This window comes from Dicentrarchus labrax, unplaced genomic scaffold, assembly GCF_905237075.1.
Source record: "Dicentrarchus labrax unplaced genomic scaffold, dlabrax2021, whole genome shotgun sequence".
NCBI classification, from domain to species: Eukaryota; Metazoa; Chordata; class Actinopteri; family Moronidae; genus Dicentrarchus; species Dicentrarchus labrax.
Genome location: NW_026136721.1, coordinates 14,398,990 through 14,419,544, shown reverse-complemented (window position 1 = coordinate 14,419,544; position 20,555 = coordinate 14,398,990). Strand labels below are relative to the sequence as shown.

Here is a 20,555-nt window from a genome sequence, read left to right as displayed (position 1 = left end):
CATTACACTAATGTCTCCAGGTGGGAGCTGGTGGGGATGGTGGAACATATTCTCTAAGTACATCCTGCCTGTCCAGCGGAAGACATCAAACAAAGCCTGTAGAGCAGAACTCCGACAATACCCCAAGGGACCGCCAGACTTACCATCACAAAGCCCTAACCTCCTAAGAGCTGAAGCCTGAGAGGAGCCAAAGAGAGTTAAAACAGAGATTGTCACATTCCCATGTCTTGATCCCTTGTCAGGGTAGCTGAGGGGAGGCCTGTCTTTTTTGTGTAAATAGGTATTGTTGTATAAGAGCAGATACAAACCAGATCAGGCGCTATGGCAAAAACGCCATTGAGATTAGGCTGTGCTGGTGGGGGTCGCAGGGGATGCCGAATAAAAACTCTGTGACCTGCAGTGGAAAACCTTAAACAGAATCAACTTAACATAACCTGACGGACCCTGAGGTAGCGTATCTGGTGTCAGACCAGTCAAACTGTTTCTCAGATATCACTGAAACTTGGTGTTATCCAAGCACAGCTCTAGGAACGCATACTATGATACACTTCCAGTTTATCCAGTTTGCGTTTCCCTTCAATGCATGTATGCTTTTTATGCTGTGACTGGCTTGCACGCTATGCTTTGGTTCATGGTTTGTTATTTGGCAAATGGACAAAAAATGTTCCATAACATATATTTTTAATGTAACAGGTACCAGACTAGTTATAAATTTAACCACTGTGTCAACCATAGTATCGTATCACAAGTGAGAGGTACACAGGTGGCGCACTACAGATGTGTAGGTTTATTCTCTGTAACATTAAACAAGGAAACACACAGAAATAAATCTGCAATATCCTTTTTGTTACAACTTAAAACATTTGTTTTATTAAGTCAGTTTTAGCCCCATCACCTTCCACGAAGTGGAACTAACCTCCTCATTAAGTTGGTCATGCTGGATAGGCTATGATTGTGCGTCTGTTGTCACCACTAGTGTTTAATGTCTTACCTGCTCCCTTACTGACAAACATGTCAGTTATTTTACAGCACTTCGCTGCATCTGTGGCCAGTGCTCTTAGCGTACATTTGGGACACGACCAGTGACTTCACGTTCCAGCCATATACTGTTTCAAGATAGTCTTGTTCTCCTCTCTGCCATAGTCCCGCCTACTGTGTTCTTGGCATACACGCTTCATTTATACTTGTCACATGGCAGTCAAGAGAAACGAGGGTGAGGTTTTCTACAGTACATTCTGTTACAGCTAAATTCAGAGTTTCTCATTGGTCCTACAGTGAGTATGCATGTACTGTGCATGCATTACTGAGCATTGTGTGACAGTTCAGAACACAACCTCACCTTGCCCCCTCCTGAACACCATCTATGCAGTCCATGTATGGATTAACCAGTGGTAGAAGAAGTACTCAGATCTTTTACTCAAGTAAAAGTAGCAATATCAGTATGAAAAAACTGTTACAAGTAAAACTTCAAAACCTTATTTAGAGGTGTAAAGTACAAAAGCATCAGCATAAAAAAACACTTCAAGTAGCAAAAGTTTAAGTTCAGAATGGCCAATGTCAGAATAATATATATTATTGTGGAGGAAATTTGACCGGATAAAGGAAAACCAACAAAGAGAAATTTGTCTTAGTATATTTATTCAGCTTCTGCACAGAAGGACCGAAACCAGCAAAGTGACAATCAGCAAACTGTCAAGGAAATCAGTGACGAGTGTCTCATCACCAGGATTTTTATATGCTTAAGAACAAAAGATCAACAGTTACATCTAATGAACAGATTAGGTCATAGACATTAGTAAGTCGTAAAAGATGCACTTCTAAGAGCAGGTTCAAATGAAGTTTTATGTGTAGGCTAGGCTATATTTCAGTCTTGGCACATAATGTGGTTGTTGTACTCGGAAAAGGTCATCTACAGTATTAGGGGTTTGCCTTTGAGTTCGGGTACAGTTTAACCGGAAATGGAGCCAGGCCTGCTTCCTTACAGAGTAGTATACCACACAGAGTTGTGGTTTAACCAACAAAGATTGCATACAAAGATTAATACAGACAGTCATAGTCTCCTGTTTCATAATGTGGTTACATACAAAGATTTAGCTCAGAGATTTACGGTTCATACACAAGTTAATACAGAAAATTACTAAATGGTAATAATTTTCCTCTACAGTTATATTACTGGATTGTAATGATTGATGCAGCTGGTGAAGGTGAGGCTCATTTTAATCTCTTGCTGGGTAACTTAATCTATAATAATACATTAAATCATTTGATTCTTATTTTATAATTATCTGAATCTGCAGTAAGCTCTGAGTGACTGTAAGAAGTCACTGCAACAAATTGTAATATTCAGGAATTTTCTGTGGTGTAAGGTGGAAGTTGGGCATGCTTGTCATTATAGTTAATTTAAATGATTATGGTGCTTTTGCAGGTATGAGATTGAGCAGCTGATGGTTATTTTAATCTAGTTTCTAGAAAATGGCGCTGTGATGTGTTTTTGCAGCTGTTTGGTCAAATATAATTTTGAAGTCTTTCCCTTGAGAGCATGAATGTGTATACTTAATTTTATGACAATGTAACTAATTATATTTTGATATATGTGTATGACTTTACTATGTCACAAACATTTCTGCATGCACAGACACACAAACAAAAAAAATACATACATTTTGCTACTGCCTTTCAACATTTCTTTACAACATAAAAATAAGATAAATCAATCACCTGTCATTTCCTTTTATATAGATAAATAAAATGTGCTTTGCTCTATTCTGTAAATTCAGATTTGGTCTCTGAAAGCTTGTGTATTAGCTTCAGCCTTAAAATATTATTTGTTAGTTAAAAAAAAAATATATATATACATGTAATGTCCTTCAAAAGCATACAAAATGCTATAAAACCCAGTATTAAGGTTCTGGTCCAATGTTGTTGTGTGATGGTATTGTAGTGTTGAGATTCCACAATAATTTCCAAAGTCAAGTTTAACATGTAAAGTTCAGTGCAACACTTTCCTATGACAGGAAAAAGAGGGGCATCACTGGCAGTCATCGTACACCTTACAGCCAGAAAATCAGTTGTTGGAGGTAGTTCATCACTATCAACTTCATAACAGCCCCAATAACCCCAGATCAGAAATGTCACTGATCAGTGTTGTCGCTGCATTGCCTCTGCCCTGCCTCAAACATCCTCTTCAGTCTGTGATTGGACTGTTTTTGTTGTCAGTCATTGAGGATGCTCCCGACTCCATCTGCAGTGCTGCCTCCACACTGTCCGTATACCTGAGGCCCTGCAGATCAGCTGCTAGTAGAACCTCCAGAACAGAGGGCTAAAGGTTGAAGGAAGAAAGAGACGAGTGTGTAAGAAGAGACAAAAACAGAGGCTAGAACACATAAAGTGGGGGCTAAAGGTCGTACCTGCAATCTGGAAAAGACCAGTCGCACTTCACGTAGTTTGAACTGCCTCAGCAGGTCACTGAGCTCACTGATCACTGAGTAATCTATGATGCTGACATGGTGGCAATCCAGGACCACTGACCGTGGAGGAGACACTGGGGAAAGACGTTAATTGGACATTAATACAAAGAAAACTAAAGTGGTTAACCTTAGATGCATCAAATGACCAGGAATATCTTTGAATGAAAAACTGTTTTTATTTCAGTATTCCTCAAAAAACAATTATAAATCCATTTAAATTTTAACTTACCTTTAAGAAGATTTTGATTACTACCCCAATTACATAATGCAGCAATGACCCGCATTCATCTGATGGATTTCATGTAAGTATTTTGTGGACCACACAGACTATATCACAAGGTCACCCCTTAAGAAGATTATTTTACACAGCAAGATCTGATACATGTAAGTATTGTCTTCTTTTTTACCTCAGAAATGTGTGTGCGTGTCATTCATGACTACTGTGTGAAAGAGTATGTGTTTCTTATCATCTATCATCAAATATGTCTATTTTATTGTTTGCGAAACTAGCTAGCTAACCAAGCTAGCTAACATTACTGTATGTTACGTGTCTGTCAGTGTGTCTGTGCATGCGTGTGTAGATTGATTGATAGATTGATCAATAGGTTTGCTTGTCATTCAAAACCTTCTCTTCCTTTTATGTTTTCTCATCCAAGGTGTCATGGCTGCTAGGTATACAGTTGAAATGGTCCTACAGATGCTGGATGAAGAGAAAGTTATAGGATTTGACTAGAATCTGAAATACACACACACACACACACACACACACACACACACACACACCACACATGCACCACACACACACACACACACACACACACACAGCACCACACACACACACACACACACACGCACACACACACCACACACACACACACACACACACACACACACACACACACACACACGCGCGCAGACACCACACACGCACGCACACACACACAAAATGGATATTGACATTGTTCTTATTGCTGTTGTGTAATTTTGTGATGTTGACAGTTTTCAAAATGTTTTCAAAATGTTAAAAATTTTGAAGAAAAAAAATATTTGAAAAATATTTCATACGTGTTATCATTCTTGTGTGGACCAAAATATAATACAAAGTATAATACCAATGATTATTCTGAACTAAAATGACAGAAATGGCATAAAAACCCATTGATTCTAACACGGGTCATTTTTGACCCACTTATGGAAGAGTGTAGGGTCCAGTCACTCATGCATCTAAGGGTTAAACAAGACACATTACTGTCTCATGCAAATATCCTCTAAACAAAACCAAACAAATATTTACCCTGCAGAGCCTGAGTGTGTATGATGCTGCTGAGGTACTCTGTGGCAGGAAAGCTGAGACCACTGCCCAACTCCATCACCAGCACACCGTGATCAGACACCTGCACACAACAGGGACATGTTGCACCATTAGATACTAGCCCCTTGGTTCTTTTGTTTCACTTAATTTTCCTCAAACTCAAAATTCTTCCTAAAATTTCACACTCACTTACACACATAAGATAAGATAAGATGTACCTTTATTGATCCCCCTGTAGGAGAAATTCAAATATACAGAATATTATCATACCTTTATCTGTGGTCTTGCCATGTTGTACAACAGCAAGGCTCCAGATACAGCTACACCACCTACAATGCCGTACTGCACCTGCCAAAAACTCATCAGGAATGTCACAGTGAAAGGCAGCAGGTCCAGCTCTGTGGAAGACACATGATGAGACCACACCTAAACAATTAAATACACGTGAACACACATTTAAGTATGAAAACTGAGCAGGCACCTACTGCGTATCCTCCAAATCTTAGCCACAACATGGTAATCCACCATGGGAGCTACCGCACAGATGATAACAGCAGCTAGAGAAGCTTTGGGGATGTAGTAGAAGGCTGGCATGAGGAACGCCAGGGAAAGCAACACTATCACACCTGCAAGAACACGCAGAGAGAATGTGGAAATTGAAGAAATTCCTCATTTCCAAACTAAGAAAAATTCTACATCTTAATCACAACGCACACACTTAAAGCAAAACACAGAGAGAGAAAGCAAGACAAACTAGGGCTGACTGACACTCTTTGGTCGGTTGGTCGATTGTTTGGTCGATATGCTCTTGTCCAACCAAACTCTCATCGGTCGGACAGTTTCTGGTGATACTTTCATAAGGAGAAAAATATCTATCCATCTAATCTATTATTTTGGGGCAAAGGACAGGCATATGCAGACCTGATGTATTTTATTTTTGAGTGACAGATTGTTAGAAATAACAATTTCAATACATACACAAACACTCACACACAGACCTGCAGCTTGTTTTGCATCCATAATATAGACAGAGAGAAAGACAGAGACAGCAAATAACCTGGTCACTATGTTTTTATAGAGTCCCAACCTCATTGTTCTTTAGGAAAATAATATGTCTTTAGGATTAATGTTGTCTTTGACGACAGGGACTGATCAGTAATAACACAGACAACCACAAGAAGGCCGAAGAGATGCAGTGAAAGTTGACAGTTGACTCACTGGTGACGATCCCTCCAGCTGGAGTGCAAACACCAGTCTGAGAGTTCACCGCTGTCCTGGTTGTGGAGAGAATACATTGTAAATATGTGACTCAGCTCTCTCTGTTGTTGCTCTCGCTCTCACACAAACACAAACACACACCTCCCAAAGCTGCCAGTCACAGGGTAGGCTGACACAAAGGAACCCATTATGTTGGTCACACCTATAGCCAGCAGTTCCTGGTTGGCATCAATTCTGTAGTCGTTCTGGCTGGCTGAGGAGAAGCAGGAAGTTAAAACTAGCACAACAGTCTTATGAAACATTCCTTAGCTGCTTTGATGATCTGAGTGTAATGTGACACAACCTGTTTTATAATTTAATATAATAATAATGATTATAATAACTTTATACACTGATCAGCCATAACATTATGACCACCAGTGCACCCAGGTGGTCATAATGTTATAAACGGTTCACTTCTTTTCCCTCCTTGGACCACTGTTGATGGGTACTGAACACTGCAGACTGGGAACACCCCACAAGAGCTGCAGTTTTGGAGATGCTCTGTCTTCTAGCCATAACAATGTGGCCCTTGTCAAAGTCGCTCAAATCCTCACGCTGCCCATTTTTCTTGCTTCTAACACATCAACTTTGAGAACAAAATGTTTACTTGCTGCCTAATATATCCCACCCACTGACAGGTGCCATGATAACCAGATAACCAGTGTTATTCACTTCACCTGTCAGTGCTCATAATGTTATGGCTGATTAGTGTATAAAGTCTAGATATAGAGCAGGAGCTGAAAAGTCTACAGCCATGCTAGGGGCTCTGTGAGGCTGCACAGTGGTGCTTTGAAATGCTTATATCAGCATGGGAACATGTTCACAATGACATAACATGTTGCTGTTTAGCACTTATGATGTTTATCATGTTCACAATGTTAATTTAGCATGTTAGCATGTTAACATTTAGTAATTACAACAAAGCACAAAACACAAAAAACGTAGAGCTGAGTTCATTAGTTTTGCAAGTCATAAACCAAAGTATTGGAAAATGTGGGCCTGATGACGGTTCTAGATGAGCAATTAATGGATCACCAAAGTATTGCAATTCATCCATAGGGGAACACGAATGTCTGAACCCCATTTCATAGAAATCAATCCAATAGGTGCAGAGATATTTCAGTTTGGACCAAAGTGATGGAACGACCAATCGACAGGTGGACTTTGCCTTACCAAAAGCTTTAGCAATAGCAATGCTCTCCAACAGACCCATGAAGGGAATCACAGCAAGCCCTCCTCCAAAGCCCTGTACAAAACACAGAGAGCAGGACTGCCTTGTCATCTGCTCTAAACTGGAAACATTTTGAGAAGTGAAAGTTGCAACTCCATCATTTAGCAAAGAGATTCCCTGCCCTCACCCTGTGACTGGCCTCGTCTCTCTCCTCCTTACCTCTACAATCTCTCCAAAGGAGACAATGCTGCCGTTGGCTGTGGTGTCTGAGGTGGGTGGGGGTCTGAACGGTGGAAGCCCCTGGGAAGTTTTCCCAGTGATTGTAAACACGTGGTGACCATAAGCATCCCAGGAAAATGCAACGAAGGAAGCAGCCACGACCACCAGAGCGTTACGCACTGACCAGTGAGGAAATATATAAAATGGAGGAAGAGGAAGATTTTTAGAAAAGTAAAACAGTACAGACACAAAAAATAAAATTACTACATCTGTACAACATCAATCACAAAAGATAAAGATATCCCGGATCACTATTGATTCATAGAAAATGAAATAATAATAGAAATATAATTTTAGTATTTGGCTATTATTTTTTTCTTCCTTCTTTGTAACAGAAACATTGTCACTGATGTACATACATGTGACAAATACACACTCACAGACACAGACACAACCACACAGGTACTAACTGGTAGCAACAGTCCACACTAGTTTCCTGGCGAGTCTGGAGTAGGTGGAGCCAGGAGTGTCGTCGGAGCCCAGATTCGTCTTCATATACAACAACATGACCAGCAGAGCGAGACATAGAAGGCCCAGTACCACATCACCTATCCTGGCTTCTGGGATCTTGTAGAAGGTGTAATAAACCTCCAGGAAGAACTCGTGGGGAATGCCCTGGAGTCCCAGAATATTCTAGAAACAAGAGTTCTTTTTAGATAGAAACAGTAACTACAAAATAACATTGAACACCTAAATCGATCACATCAGCAGCAGCTCAGAGAGTAAATATTTGCTCTTTAGAGATTTGAACTGTAGAAGCAGCAGTAGATAAAAACAGAATGGTTTGGGGAGAGCTATGTAACTTTTGCTGGACAGTGTTTATTCTGGTCACAAGTGACAGTTTTTTTTGTCACAAGTGACAGCTAAAAGAAAAGAGAAAAGCCATCATTCAGTAAACCATGACACAGAAATGCCTACCTAAAGTTAGCTAACATTAGCCACCATAAGCTGCTGGTCATGCCAGACCAAGTGAGGCTGTAACAGTATTATTAGTAGCAGTGGTAGTATTCCTTCTTTCAAATGTTAAATAATCCCACTTTAAATAGTAGAAATAAATCCACCACTCAGCTGGCTCCCAGTTCAATATAGATCTCATCAAAGAACTGATCCTAAATCAGATAATCATACATGCACTCTCACCACCATATGAACCAGAGCTGGCTGTTCTGTAAACTAGAGAAGAGACTGACCAATACTAGATAATTGATACTAATTCCATATCAATATTTCAGAAGTTTTTTCACAAACATAAATATCACTGAGCAAGACATTTTCACGTTGATAAAGAAAATGGTTGAGCTCTGTGTCAGACAATAGAGACACTGTTTCTAAGTTACCTTAAAAATGTGTTTCTTTTTATTTATATGCCAATATCGGTCCATATACTGTCCTGGTCAATCGATTAAAAAAGTTCCATTCAAATGGTAAAATCCAGACTCGAGCTCGATACATGATTATTACAGACTTTTAAAAAAATATTTTGGAGGATTTTGCCTTTAATTTATTATTATTTTTTTAATTTATAAGAGATAGACAGGAAAGGGGGAGAGAGAGAGAGAGAGAGTGGACACACAGTAAAGGGCCACAGGTCGGACTCGAACCCATGGCCGCTGCAGCAATGACTCTCTCTCTTTTTTTGCTAGATTTTCATGGGTGCAATTCAGCTTTATTTAACCTCTTTTTATTGTTGAGAAAATTGTATAAATGTGTGCATGTGTTTAACTCACCTTGACCTGGCCAAAGCCAATGGTTACCGCAGCAGCACAAGTGAAGCCCTTTATTACAGGGAAAGAGATGAAGTCCAGCAGGAAACCTGCACAAGGTGCAAAGTAATGAATGACTTACATGACACAGACCTTGGACCAAAAATAAAAGCTGAGATCCACAGATTTTACAGAAAGTGTGTGTGGTTAAACGGAGGAAGTCATAGTGGTAAGAAGTAGCTCTCTATTTCACAAACTAATCTGCAGTTTCTTCACAGTCTCTGCAGTTCTGTCCCTTAACACTCTGTAATTTTGTTTTTATATCAGGTTTTGATACCACGCTACCATGAAAACAATGTGTCACATTGTGAATAAAAACTATTTTTCCTAAAAATGCCTTTTGTAAGTTTACCCACAACCACCAACCATCACGAGTGTTGACTAAATTAAGAAAACCACCAAAACTGCTGTCACAAGGTTTTCATATGACCTTAGCTGCCCCCTCCTCACCTAATCTCAGTAATGCCATTACAGCCTGGATGAGTCCACAGAGGAGGCTAAGCAGCACAGCCCGGTGTGGCTGCCCTCCCACCACGGAGAAACACAGGAGGGACATGATGGCCGTGGGACCCAGCGTCACATCCTTAGAGGTCCCCAGGAGGGCGTAGATAAAGCCCCCCATGAAGGCAGAGTATAGTCCGTACTGCGGAGATAGGCGCTTTTACAGTAAATGATGAATAGAGTTGCAACTAATGATATTTTGTATTACTGATTTAAGTCCTTTCTCCACTCAAAAATTTGTTTTTCTTCTTGTTCATTTGGAAGTTTCACTGTGCAGAATAATGTGTGCATTTAACACATGTATGTTTGTTAAACGTACAATGTACATTATGGTTCAATACTTGATACCACCTAGACCATCCTAGACATCTTGTGTCTAATAGTAAAACTCTAAATGAAAACTATTAGCATACCGTATTCACAGATTATTTCCCAGAACACAGATTTTGGAAAATTATAATAATAAAAATCATCTTCCAATGTCTTGTTTGGTGTAACCAAGAGCTCAAAACAAACCAAAGATACTGAATTTGCAATGATATCAGACAAAATAAAAACAAGTAGGAGCTCACATTTGAGGAGCTGGAATGATATGTTTTGCTTGAAAAGGGAACGATTGATTATCAGAATAGTTGTTAATCATTTTGTCAATCAACCAATTGTTTCAGTTGTAATGATAAATAAATAAAGATGATGATCTTAAAGTAAGGGCAACAGCATCAGCAGAAACAGAATAATACGGGATGTTATTAATTGGCTACATCATGATTTCAACATTTGAGAAGAAATGGTAAACAATTTGTTGAGGATGCACACTAGCAGAATACTAGTTTGTTGAAACTAATGGGGATGCAAATAAAGAATGATTTTAACAACTTGATGATTAAACACAACCTAACTGAGATATCTGGAGAGAGGTGAATCAAAAAGATGAACGTTCACAGACAACTCAGCCAGGATTCACCTGCACTGGAAGGCCGGCCACTTCAGCATAAGCCAGCGCCTGCGGTACAGTCGTCAGCCCGACGGTGAGGCCTGCGAGCAGGTCCATCTGAAGCCACTTCAGCTTGTACCTAGGCAACCAGGAGAGGATGGGCAGCCAGGTCTTCAGGGTGCTGTAGGAGCAGCAGGCCCGGCTGACAGCTGATACTCGTCCCAGAAGAGGCTGGTCCATCGCTCAAGGAGAAGAGAGACCCTGTAGAGGATGGAGCGGAAAGGATGAGGAGACAGCAGCAAGAGAGATAAAATTATGTTTTACATTTTCAAATGTGTGCATGAGCAGGCAGAAAAAAAGCCACCTACACGAAGGGATTACGTTTATTCCTCTGCTTTAAATGTCACTCATCGACCTTTGGGAGGTGCTGTCTGTTTTGGCTTCGGTTGGCCTCCTCTTTCCCCACACGGGAAACACAACCAACAAGTGCTCTGTGTGCATGTGTCAGTTTGTCTGCGTGCTTTATTGGACAAATGCACAGCACATCAAAGAAAGTGGACGGCATGTCTCCAGATGCACGCTGTGATCTGTGTGCAATGGAAAAAACAAAACGTCACAAATGAACTAACTTATAAGATTTCATGATGATAACCACTTTGTTAAGTATTTTAATAGCTGAGGACAGATATTCAATTTGTATTTCTGTGAGCTTCACCTTAGCGAGCTTTGAAGTCTTTATAATCATATGATCAATCATATGACAGGTCCCTGACCAGTGACTGTTTTACAACAGGCAGACCTTTTTTTTCCCATAATCCATCAAACTCCCTGACAAAGAAATATTCACTCACAAATTCTACAGTTTTATGTGAGTTACCAGCAGCGTTTGATGTATCTCCCATTGTGTCCTATAATGTGTTTATAGGTGTGTTATGTAGAAGAGACCATTCTTCTAAGATTGATTGTACAATAACATGTTGCACTGACACAGTGGAAGAACATGAATAATCTAAATAGCTGTGTCAAATAGAATATAAGAGAATAAAAACACAACGGAAAACAACTCAATAGACAATAGAATAAAATAGATAAACAACACAATATAATAGAGCAGCAAAAACCAGACAGCAGAACAGAATAGACAAGCTTACTCTTCCCATTATCCACCGGATCAGCTGAGATTTTATGTCCCTTTCTGTCAAAATGCAGCTGTTCCTCTCGCTGAAACCACTTCCTAAAATGTGTCATTTCGCTGATGAAGCGCGAGACAGCGGTTCCTGTCACATGACCTCCGTCATGTGATCACGAGTGGGCGGGGCTTAAGTTGTTTGAGGAAGTCGTTAGAACATCCTGTTGTTTATTGACGACAGTGTGGCTCTCTCAAAGCTCCACTAGAGGTTTTATTAAGTCACTAAGTGTGTTATTTGTTTTATTCATTGAATGTAAATGTTTTGGCTCACAGGAAATGTTTGAAAGCCGAAGCAGCTGAGATGTTTGTGTGAAGAGAGCTAATCATCATCATCATCATCATCATCATCATCATGCTGCTTGTGTTGGTTTCTCTCATCTTGGCATCATGTCGCTTCGGGGACGCAAAGACAAGAAATGTCCTTTTAATAATTGGTAAGTTGACTTTTACATTTCTATGAAGTGGTAGTTTTAAAGACTCCACTCAGTGTACACCCAACTAAAACTAATGCAGGCTTATACAACTGTGCTGCTTCAAATGTGATTGCATTATACAGAGAGCTGTCTGTATCTGTATTTAATCCACCCTCACTGATATCATTTGACTAAATAACAATAACATCTTTCTGAATAATGAAATACAGTCCAACAGCAGCACAAACTACATCCTCCACAATGAACAAACAACGAAAACTTCATGAAGTTAGGATTTACAGCATGACTGTTGTATTAGACTGCAATAGTTTTATCTAGGTGAACCTAATAAACTGGCCAAAATCTTTTATTATGGTATATGCTGTAATGTTATATTGCCGTATGTATATAGATCATGCTATAAAACACAAATGTATACAAAAAATAGGCAGCGTTCCTTTAATTATGTGAGCTATTAACTGGTCTGATTGGGGCAAAATTCATTACAACATTGCCCACTATTGCTCAATATAGCCAGAGATATTAAAGGGATCGCTAACAAAGTATAAACAGTAAGTTTCATCATATCTCCCAACCCTTCTATCTAATACACATCCCAGTTGTTTGCTGGTAACAGTTTCACTGATGTGAAGAGTTGCTTACTGTTCTGTCTTGTATATAGTATAAGAGCCAATAAACGTATCTTTTCCCTCTTCCAGCTGATGATGCAGGTTTTGAGACGGGGGTGTATAACAATTCTGTGGTCCACACACCCCACCTGCGCTCTCTGGCTCAGCGTAGCCTGGTGTTCAGCAACGCCTTCACCTCTGTCAGCAGCTGCTCCCCCAGCCGCTCCACCATCCTCACCGGCCTGCCACAGGTAAAACACACAGTCTCACACACACACACACACACACACACACACACACACACACACACACACACACAGTCTCAACAATCTCACTCTCACACACACACACACACACACACACACACACACAGAGTCTCACTCTCTCTCTCACACACACACACACACACACACACTCATAAAAAGTTCCACCTCTCTACCACACACACACACACACACACACACACACACACACACACACACACACACACACACTCAGTTTCACTCTCTCTCTCACACACACACACACACACACACACACACACACACATACACACACAGTTTCACTCTCTCTCTCACACACACACACACACACACACACACACACACACACACACAGTTTCACTCTCTCTCTCTCACACACACACACACACACACACACACACACACACACACCTCAGTTTCACTCTCTCTCTCTCACCACACACACACACACACACACACACACACACACACAGTTTCACTCTCTCTCTCTCACACACACACACACACACACACACACACACACACACACACACACACACACTCAGTTTCACTCTCTCTCTCACACACACAACACACACACACACACACACACACACACACACACTCAGTTTCACTCTCTCTCTCACACACAGTATTTAGGTCCGTTTGATCTGTGTTTTCAGCACCAGAACGGCATGTACGGTCTTCACCAGGGTGTTCACCACTTCAATTCATTTGATGGCGTGCAAAGTTTGCCGCTGCTGCTCAGCCAAGCCAACGTACACACAGGTAAATAACAAAGAGGCCATTTTATTTAAAGACTGCCACACACACACTTTTTAATCACAATTTCTCCCCCTATCTCTTTTTTACTCTGCACTCCCACAGGTATAATTGGGAAGAAGCATGTCGGACCTGGAACTGTATACCCTTTTGATTTTGCCTACACAGAGGAGAACAACTCTGTCCTCCAGGTGGGGAGGAACATCACCCGCATCAAACTCTTGGTCCGCAAGTTTTTCCACACCCATAAAAATGAAGCTTTTGAACAAAGGGGAAACAAAGAAGAGAATCAATACAATACCAAAGACGAAGAGAGGCCCTTTTTCCTTTATGTTGCCTTCCATGACACCCACCGTTGTGGACACTCACAGCCTCAGTATGGAGCGTTCTGTGAGAAGTTTGGGAATGGTGAAATGGGGATGGGTAGAATACCTGATTGGACACCAGAATATTACACACCAGAACAAGTGAAGGTCAGTGATGGAGATTTTGTGTTTACAAATATATGAAGAAATCTGTCATTGGAAAAGGGATTATTAGCCATAAAACATATAGATTAATTGGTATAAATCTTGCAACATTTCTTTTATAGACATGAATTCCTAGCTTCTAGCACGTGTTCATCTGGTCTGTCCTCATCCCGTGCACTTCAGGTTCCTCCGTTTGTGCCGGACACACCTGTAGCACGAGCCGACTTGGCTGCACAGTACACCACGGTGAGCAGGCTGGACCAAGGTATGCACACAACCTACACATGCACAGAAAAAGAGGGTGGAGAGAAGCCACTCATGTGAAATACTAAGCAGTAATGGTGTGAATGTCCTCTGCAGGTATCGGTTTGGTTCTTCAGGAGCTCAGAGACGCTGGTTATGAGAACGACACTCTGGTCATCTACAGCTCAGATAACGGCATCCCCTTCCCTAACGGCAGAACCAATCTGTATCGCTCGGGGACAGCAGAGCCTATGCTGGTGTCCTCTCCTGAGCACAGGGAGCGATGGGGAGACACCAGTCCGGCCTACGTCAGCCTGCTGGGTAAGAGATGGATGAAGTGGACAAATTCATAGCGTGTTTTTTTTTAATTAGACCATAAAGTCTAGCAGCCACTTGCTTGTGAGCTGTGTCCATAGTTATACCAGTGGGTCCCAACTTTTTTTAGGCTTGTGGCTCCTTAAAATTAAGCAATGAAGCACAGGTTATTGCTTTTGTCATTCTGAGATTTCTGAAGGATTTTTCTGGGTTGAAAAATATTTTAGAAAAAAAGAAAAAGTCATATATAAACATAATGTTTTTTTCCTGTTCATCTTGGGACCACTCTGCTTACACTAAAAGGGAAGTTAGTGTGTTTGTCTGATGTGCTCAATCGGCCACAAGAGGGAGACTTAACAATGATGCATCAGCAGCACATCTTAGGACAAAAAAGATGAACAGAAAATGATCCCCTGATGGTGTAATAACTAAATGTTTATATAAATAACATAAATTGTTAACATAAAAAGTGACAAAATGAAACTTATTAACTAAAATTAAAATTAAATTAAAATTAAATATGAAATCCATGTATTTCCATAATAGGAACTTTTCATGAACTAAGAGAAACGGTTTTCAGCTTTGTGATTTTTTGGATTCTCCTATGTATTTTTTTTAATGGTTTTATTTATCTTAAAAATGTGGACAATGTTGTCCTCCCATGAAGGAAGATATGTGGTTTTCATTGGACAGTGAAATGTAAATATAAAGATGTCCCTCTGTTTATAAAATAATAGAAATGTAATTATGAGTTCATGTGCAGTATTAATGTAGTATTACAATAATTATGAATATTAATATTACATTTAAATCTCGGTTTTACCTCAGATGAGCTGATAGTTTATCTTATTTTCTCATTGTCGTTTCCTTATTTTTCTCTTCTTCTTGTCAATCTCTTTTGTCGGCAGACATCACTCCCACCATTCTTGACTGGTTCTCTGTTCCGTACCCGTCCTACACCCTCCCCGGAAGCCCCGCCGCCCCGGTCCACCTCACCGGTCGCTCCTTACTGCCTGCTCTGGTCACTGAGCCCAGCAGCTGGCACACCGTCTACGCCAGCCAGTCCCTCCACGAGGTCTGTGCTTGTATCGCTGCTTTCAGACTTTCAGAAACAGACTTTCATGAAGGAATTAAACACAAGACCTTGACTGCTGTACTGTTTTTTGGTTTGGTTTCAGGTAACCATGTACTACCCAACCCGCTCTGTCCACCAGGGGGCATACCACCTTCTCCACAACCTACACTATCGCATGCCCTTCCCCATCGACCAGGACCTGTATGTGTCACCCACCTTCCAGGACCTGCTGAACCGCACCAGGCTGAGTGAGCCCACATACTGGTTCAAAAGCCTGGAGCAGTACTACTACAGAGAGCGCTGGGAGCTGTACGACTCCAGGTCTGTTTCAGCTGCTGACGTTCATGTTGTAACGGTGTTCATCATGTTTTCAGAGAGTTGAGGTACAAACGATACAATAATATGTGTTGGACAAAACAGGTCAGTCCAGCAATAACAGCCCTTGTCATATAAAGATGAAATAGGATACAAAGAAAGTTAAAACAAAAATGGAATAAGATAAATAAAATGCTATATAAATATATGAAAATGAGGGTTGTGTATAAAAGTGTGTACAGAAGTATTGCACTAACATGTTCACACACATCAATATCAGTCGGTTGAATGGGTGTCTGGTGAAAGCCTTAAGCGAGGTCCTCTGATTTAAACGTGGCACTCCTGCCACCGTTCACAGTGCAGTCATTTTGTGAAAAAAACAAAAACAAATAAAAAATGGTTAGAAACTACAGCTATAAAGGAGAGAAAACACACTAAAACAGAATCAAATTTTACTATTGTGGAAGTGGGAGTGTTGAACTTCGTTTGTGTGCTCTGCCTCAAAAACAGCCTGCATCGTGTGTGCGTCCCAAACAAACAGTCATGGCACTGCAGAGATCAATAGCAAAGTGAGAACTGGATGCTTTCTTTTAGTGCTGAAATTATTAGTCAATTAGTTGATCCACCGACAATGAATGAAAAAAAAAATGTCCGTCATTAACAAGCAAATATTCTCTGAGTTTTGACAGTTGTTGAGACAAAAGAAGTCCTTTGAAGACATCATCTTGGACTTTGAATTGATATTGGTTCAATCACAGACTAAATTGACACATTTATTTAAAAAGAGTCATATTAATATTCATTTATAATGGAAATAATCATTAGTTGCAGCCGGGTTTCCTTTTTTGCTGAACTGTGATCTAATGCAATAAAAGAGAAAAAACATGCTAACAGAGTCAGAGCTTTATAATCAGGGATGCTTGCTTACACTTTTTGTTTTGTTTGTTTTTTTAAAATAGAAATACTAACAAAATAATAACAAGGTATTTGAACTGATTTTAGATATTATGTTTAAATCATAAATTAGCTTTGAAAAGCCTTTTGTCTTTTGAATGGAACCTGATTTTCAACACATTTGGGTAGATGTCTTTATATTTCATGTTTTGAGGTCTTGCTTTGGGTGTTGCATAGTGAGTATGTTTTAGATGGATTCTACTTTAAGATGAATTTATCATTTAGTAGTTATTCATGGGTTATTTATGGGAATTAAAACAGTAAAGTTTTATTTTACTGTCAGTAGTTTCCTAAGCATTGTCTGGAAGATTTCGAGGAAATAAATGTGTAATCTGATACTCATTATAGGGAACATGGAGCGCTCTGTATTGATACAATCTTTGGCTACAGCCCTGAGTCTGTTCTCTGATGTTTAAATCTGAACAAATGCTTCACTAACACAGGGCAGACCCGCTGGAAACGAGGAACCTGGTATCAGACCCATCCTACAGCTCCGTGCTAGAGAGCCTGAGGCAGAGTCTGCAGAAGTGGCAGTGGGAGACAGGAGACCCTTGGGTCTGTGGACCTGACTATGTCCTGGAAGACAAACTAGAGCCGCACTGCAGACCACTCTACAATGGACTCTGATTGACTCTAATGGTACTTTTACTCATCTTGATTGACATGATGTCCGCATACATGAACACATTCTTCTTATGAAATAAATAACATTTATTTTTGTATGTCAGTGCTGCTTTTAGGGCTCAAAATAAAGAAAACTCAAATTGCTTTAATTCCTATCATTGTTTTCTGTATTGTATCGTTCTTTTTCATGTTACCAGATAATTTCATCATTCACGTCAGTGGTCCTTCTTATCTGTTTCTATACATTTAAGGTACATTTTCCCATCATCCAGACGCCCTCATAACCCTGTTTCACAGAGAGGCAACATGGTTACACACTGACTGTTTTTGTTAATTGAACAAATGTAGAAATGTTTCCGTCTTTGTTTAAGTCTGCCTCACTGATCTGCTGATTACACTGGCGGTAGAGTTCATGACGCTTGATTGGTGAGGTCGGCAAATCAATCAGAAAAAGGGTTTTATTGATTCCTCAGAGCTCTACTTTGTAGTGAGACTGATTCTCAATCTGTCCATGTAGAAAGCTGCTGGAACAATTTGGATCAGTCGATTATTCACTCATGTTTATTGATCTGTTTATTCTCTTTTTACACCTCACCTGTCCCTTTTTCCTTACACTGAAGTCTTTTGAACTGATTCTGCTCTCTTGTGGGTGAGCACTGACCCGTTTAATGCTTTTTATGCATTTCATGTGTGGTTTTAGACAAATTGCATCCAGATCTCTTCATCTCATGAACTGACCGTTGTGGTGGAAATGGACCTGACTGCCTGTAAATTTGAGATGTTTTTAGACATTGAGGAAATTTAAAATCTCACAATTAGTGAAACATAAAAGCACCTCCTCATTACCTAATAAGCTATCCGGACATCTTTGACTTTGGACCACGTCAGCGTCCCGGTTCACTGATGTTAATCAATTTTAGTTTTACCTCTACACGTCAGAGAAGGGCTGACGTCCCTACACATCTTCACCCCCCCACACACACACTCTATACCCCCCCCCCCACACACACACACACACACACGCACGGTCATCATCCGCCCACCTCAATTTTGATTTGACGAACGTCCTGGGTCACGAAAGCGTCGCCCAGCCAGCCTATTTAAGCAGCAGAAAGTTTTACTAACACCCAGCAAAACATAAAGTCGGCCTCTGACCAAGAACAGACCACAAAAGCGCCGTTTTCCTCCGCGTAAAAAGTGCCAAGCCGGTTCCAGACATGGAGAGGTCAGTCAGGTTCGCCGTGGTGTGTGTCGCAGTGTCTCTGCTCATCTCCTGCCATCCAGTGGAAGCCTGGTACAAGCAGTCGACCGGGCCCAGTTACTACTCGGTGGGTCGTGCCTCCGGTTTGCTGTCCGGTATCAGGAGGTCACCGTACGTCCGGAGGTCCGAATCCGAAGAGACGCTGATGGACAGCGGGGAGACCGCAGGTAACAACGTGATCCCAGAGTCCAACAGGCAGATCTCCATCCTTAAAAGTATGGTGAGTACATTTAAGATGCTACAAACTTTATTCCTGTTTGAGGGGGGTTTGGTTTGTGCTACCTCGATGATGCGTTGTTCAGAAGAGACGCGCGTAAAAATAGTTTTTCTTCCATCTCCATAAGAGCCTCATTTATAGCGCTGCTTGACCACTGACACTTATAAACCTTTGAATTAGAGCTTTGAAAGCGCTTTTGTGACTTTTGCTCTCATAAAGACGACTAAAAAAATTGGAGATTAAAATTGCCGAAAAAGTTGAAGAACTGTGCATAAAGGCGCAAACTGGTGAGCGCTGCAGGTCAAAGCGCAGCAGCATTAAAAGATGATGACAAATTGGGCATTTTCAGAATTTTGAATCACTACCTACGGAAATAAATGAAAATATAGGAATTGTTTAGGTTCCATTTCCAATAGCCTGATGTTATTACTTTATCCTAATTATTTGGCTATTCGTTTTGGAGATAAAACTCATAAATTAAAACCGTATGAGGTCAGTTTTGGTCATAGTTATTATTAAATTATATATAATCCCCTCATTTTTATCTCCTGCAGGCCATCTGCGTCAAGGATATCTCTCCAAACCTGAAGAGCTGTGAGCTGCTGCGGGACGGGACAGGCACCTTCCAGTGCAAGGCGGACGTCTTCCTCACCCTGGACTCCCTGGACTGCCTGTCCGCATGAGTCCCGGTTGGGACCGGCGGAGACAGTCCTAGTCCTCCACCGATCCCCGGGAGCGCTTCTGTGGAAAATGAAGGAAAGGAATGAGGGATAGATAAGTGTGTGGGGGACGTGAAACCCTGATCACTGTCGATGGACCGCTGCAGACTCTGAATGTTCTTATTTAAAACAAAAAAACAAAAACATTGTTCAGTTTTGCTTTCGTTGTAGACAGGGATGTAGAAGAAAATATCTGTATGAGAGATGTTAGTTGAAACCACCTTCTTTCCAGATAACTTCCCATCTTTACTGTTTAACCCTGACATGTACCCACCGTTGTTTATGTATTAAATGTCCAGAAAGTTGACTGCAGAACAGATTTCCTGGAAAGTACTTTTATTTATTTTATTTATTAAAATGAACAAACACTGGTAACCTGTTGTGTGGCTTAACTTTGTCTTAAAATATTCAACTAATGT

General features: G+C 40.6%; 3 protein-coding genes across 4 annotated transcripts; 2 read left to right on the top strand and 1 right to left on the bottom strand.

Moving 5' to 3' along the window:
* Positions 1-1,621: 1,621 nt before the first annotated feature.
* On the bottom strand, positions 1,622-11,961 carry slc26a11 (solute carrier family 26 member 11). Of its 2 annotated transcripts, XM_051383812.1 has the most exons (15): positions 11,839-11,961; positions 11,056-11,274; positions 10,718-10,948; positions 9,703-9,895; positions 9,217-9,302; positions 7,900-8,122; positions 7,430-7,608; positions 7,213-7,285; positions 6,139-6,250; positions 5,998-6,053; positions 5,265-5,405; positions 5,050-5,177; positions 4,762-4,861; positions 3,408-3,541; positions 1,622-3,319 (listed from the first exon to the last, which is right to left on the bottom strand). In XM_051383812.1, the coding sequence occupies exons 3-15, from the start codon at positions 10,925-10,927 to the stop codon at positions 3,185-3,187; spliced, it is 1,770 nt and encodes a 589-aa protein (XP_051239772.1). In that variant the 5' UTR covers positions 10,928-10,948; positions 11,056-11,274; positions 11,839-11,961; the 3' UTR covers positions 1,622-3,184. The 2 variants fall into 2 exon arrangements, with proteins under 2 accessions (XP_051239772.1, XP_051239773.1); XM_051383813.1 differs by lacking the exons at positions 1,622-3,319; positions 3,408-3,541 and adding an exon at positions 3,813-4,167.
* Positions 11,962-12,001: 40 nt separating this feature from the next.
* Positions 12,002-18,083, top strand: sgsh (N-sulfoglucosamine sulfohydrolase (sulfamidase)). The gene is made up of 9 exons (XM_051383814.1): positions 12,002-12,310; positions 13,009-13,169; positions 13,844-13,949; positions 14,049-14,416; positions 14,597-14,678; positions 14,774-14,977; positions 15,880-16,046; positions 16,150-16,367; positions 17,759-18,083. Exons 1-9 carry the CDS (start codon positions 12,229-12,231, stop codon positions 17,940-17,942), a joined length of 1,572 nt encoding a protein of 523 aa, XP_051239774.1. The 5' UTR covers positions 12,002-12,228; the 3' UTR covers positions 17,943-18,083.
* A 974-nt stretch (positions 18,084-19,057) lies between these two features.
* On the top strand, positions 19,058-20,511 carry npb (neuropeptide B). Its single transcript, XM_051383818.1, has 2 exons — positions 19,058-19,420; positions 19,972-20,511. Exons 1-2 carry the CDS (start codon positions 19,157-19,159, stop codon positions 20,098-20,100), a joined length of 393 nt encoding a protein of 130 aa, XP_051239778.1. The 5' UTR covers positions 19,058-19,156; the 3' UTR covers positions 20,101-20,511.
* Positions 20,512-20,555: the final 44 nt, after the last annotated feature.

Bases quoted from the DNA above. Each gene is read 5' to 3' on its own strand.
- npb (XM_051383818.1), top strand. From the start codon at position 19,157: ATGGAGAGGTCAGTCAGGTTCGCCGTGGTGTGTGTCGCAGTGTCTCTG. The intron at 19,421-19,971 runs GTGAGTACATTT...TATCTCCTGCAG, and splicing joins TCTCCATCCTTAAAAGTATG to GCCATCTGCGTCAAGGATAT.
- slc26a11 (XM_051383812.1), bottom strand. From the start codon at position 10,927: ATGGACCAGCCTCTTCTGGGACGAGTATCAGCTGTCAGCCGGGCCTGC. The intron at 9,896-10,717 runs GTGAATCCTGGC...CTATCTCCGCAG, and splicing joins TGGCCGGCCTTCCAGTGCAG to TACGGACTATACTCTGCCTT. The intron at 7,286-7,429 runs GTAAGGAGGAGA...TGTTTTGTACAG, and splicing joins CCTTTGGAGAGATTGTAGAG to GGCTTTGGAGGAGGGCTTGC.
- sgsh (XM_051383814.1), top strand. From the start codon at position 12,229: ATGCTGCTTGTGTTGGTTTCTCTCATCTTGGCATCATGTCGCTTCGGG. The intron at 13,950-14,048 runs GTAAATAACAAA...GCACTCCCACAG, and splicing joins CCAAGCCAACGTACACACAG to GTATAATTGGGAAGAAGCAT. The intron at 16,368-17,758 runs GTCTGTTTCAGC...TCACTAACACAG, and splicing joins TGGGAGCTGTACGACTCCAG to GGCAGACCCGCTGGAAACGA.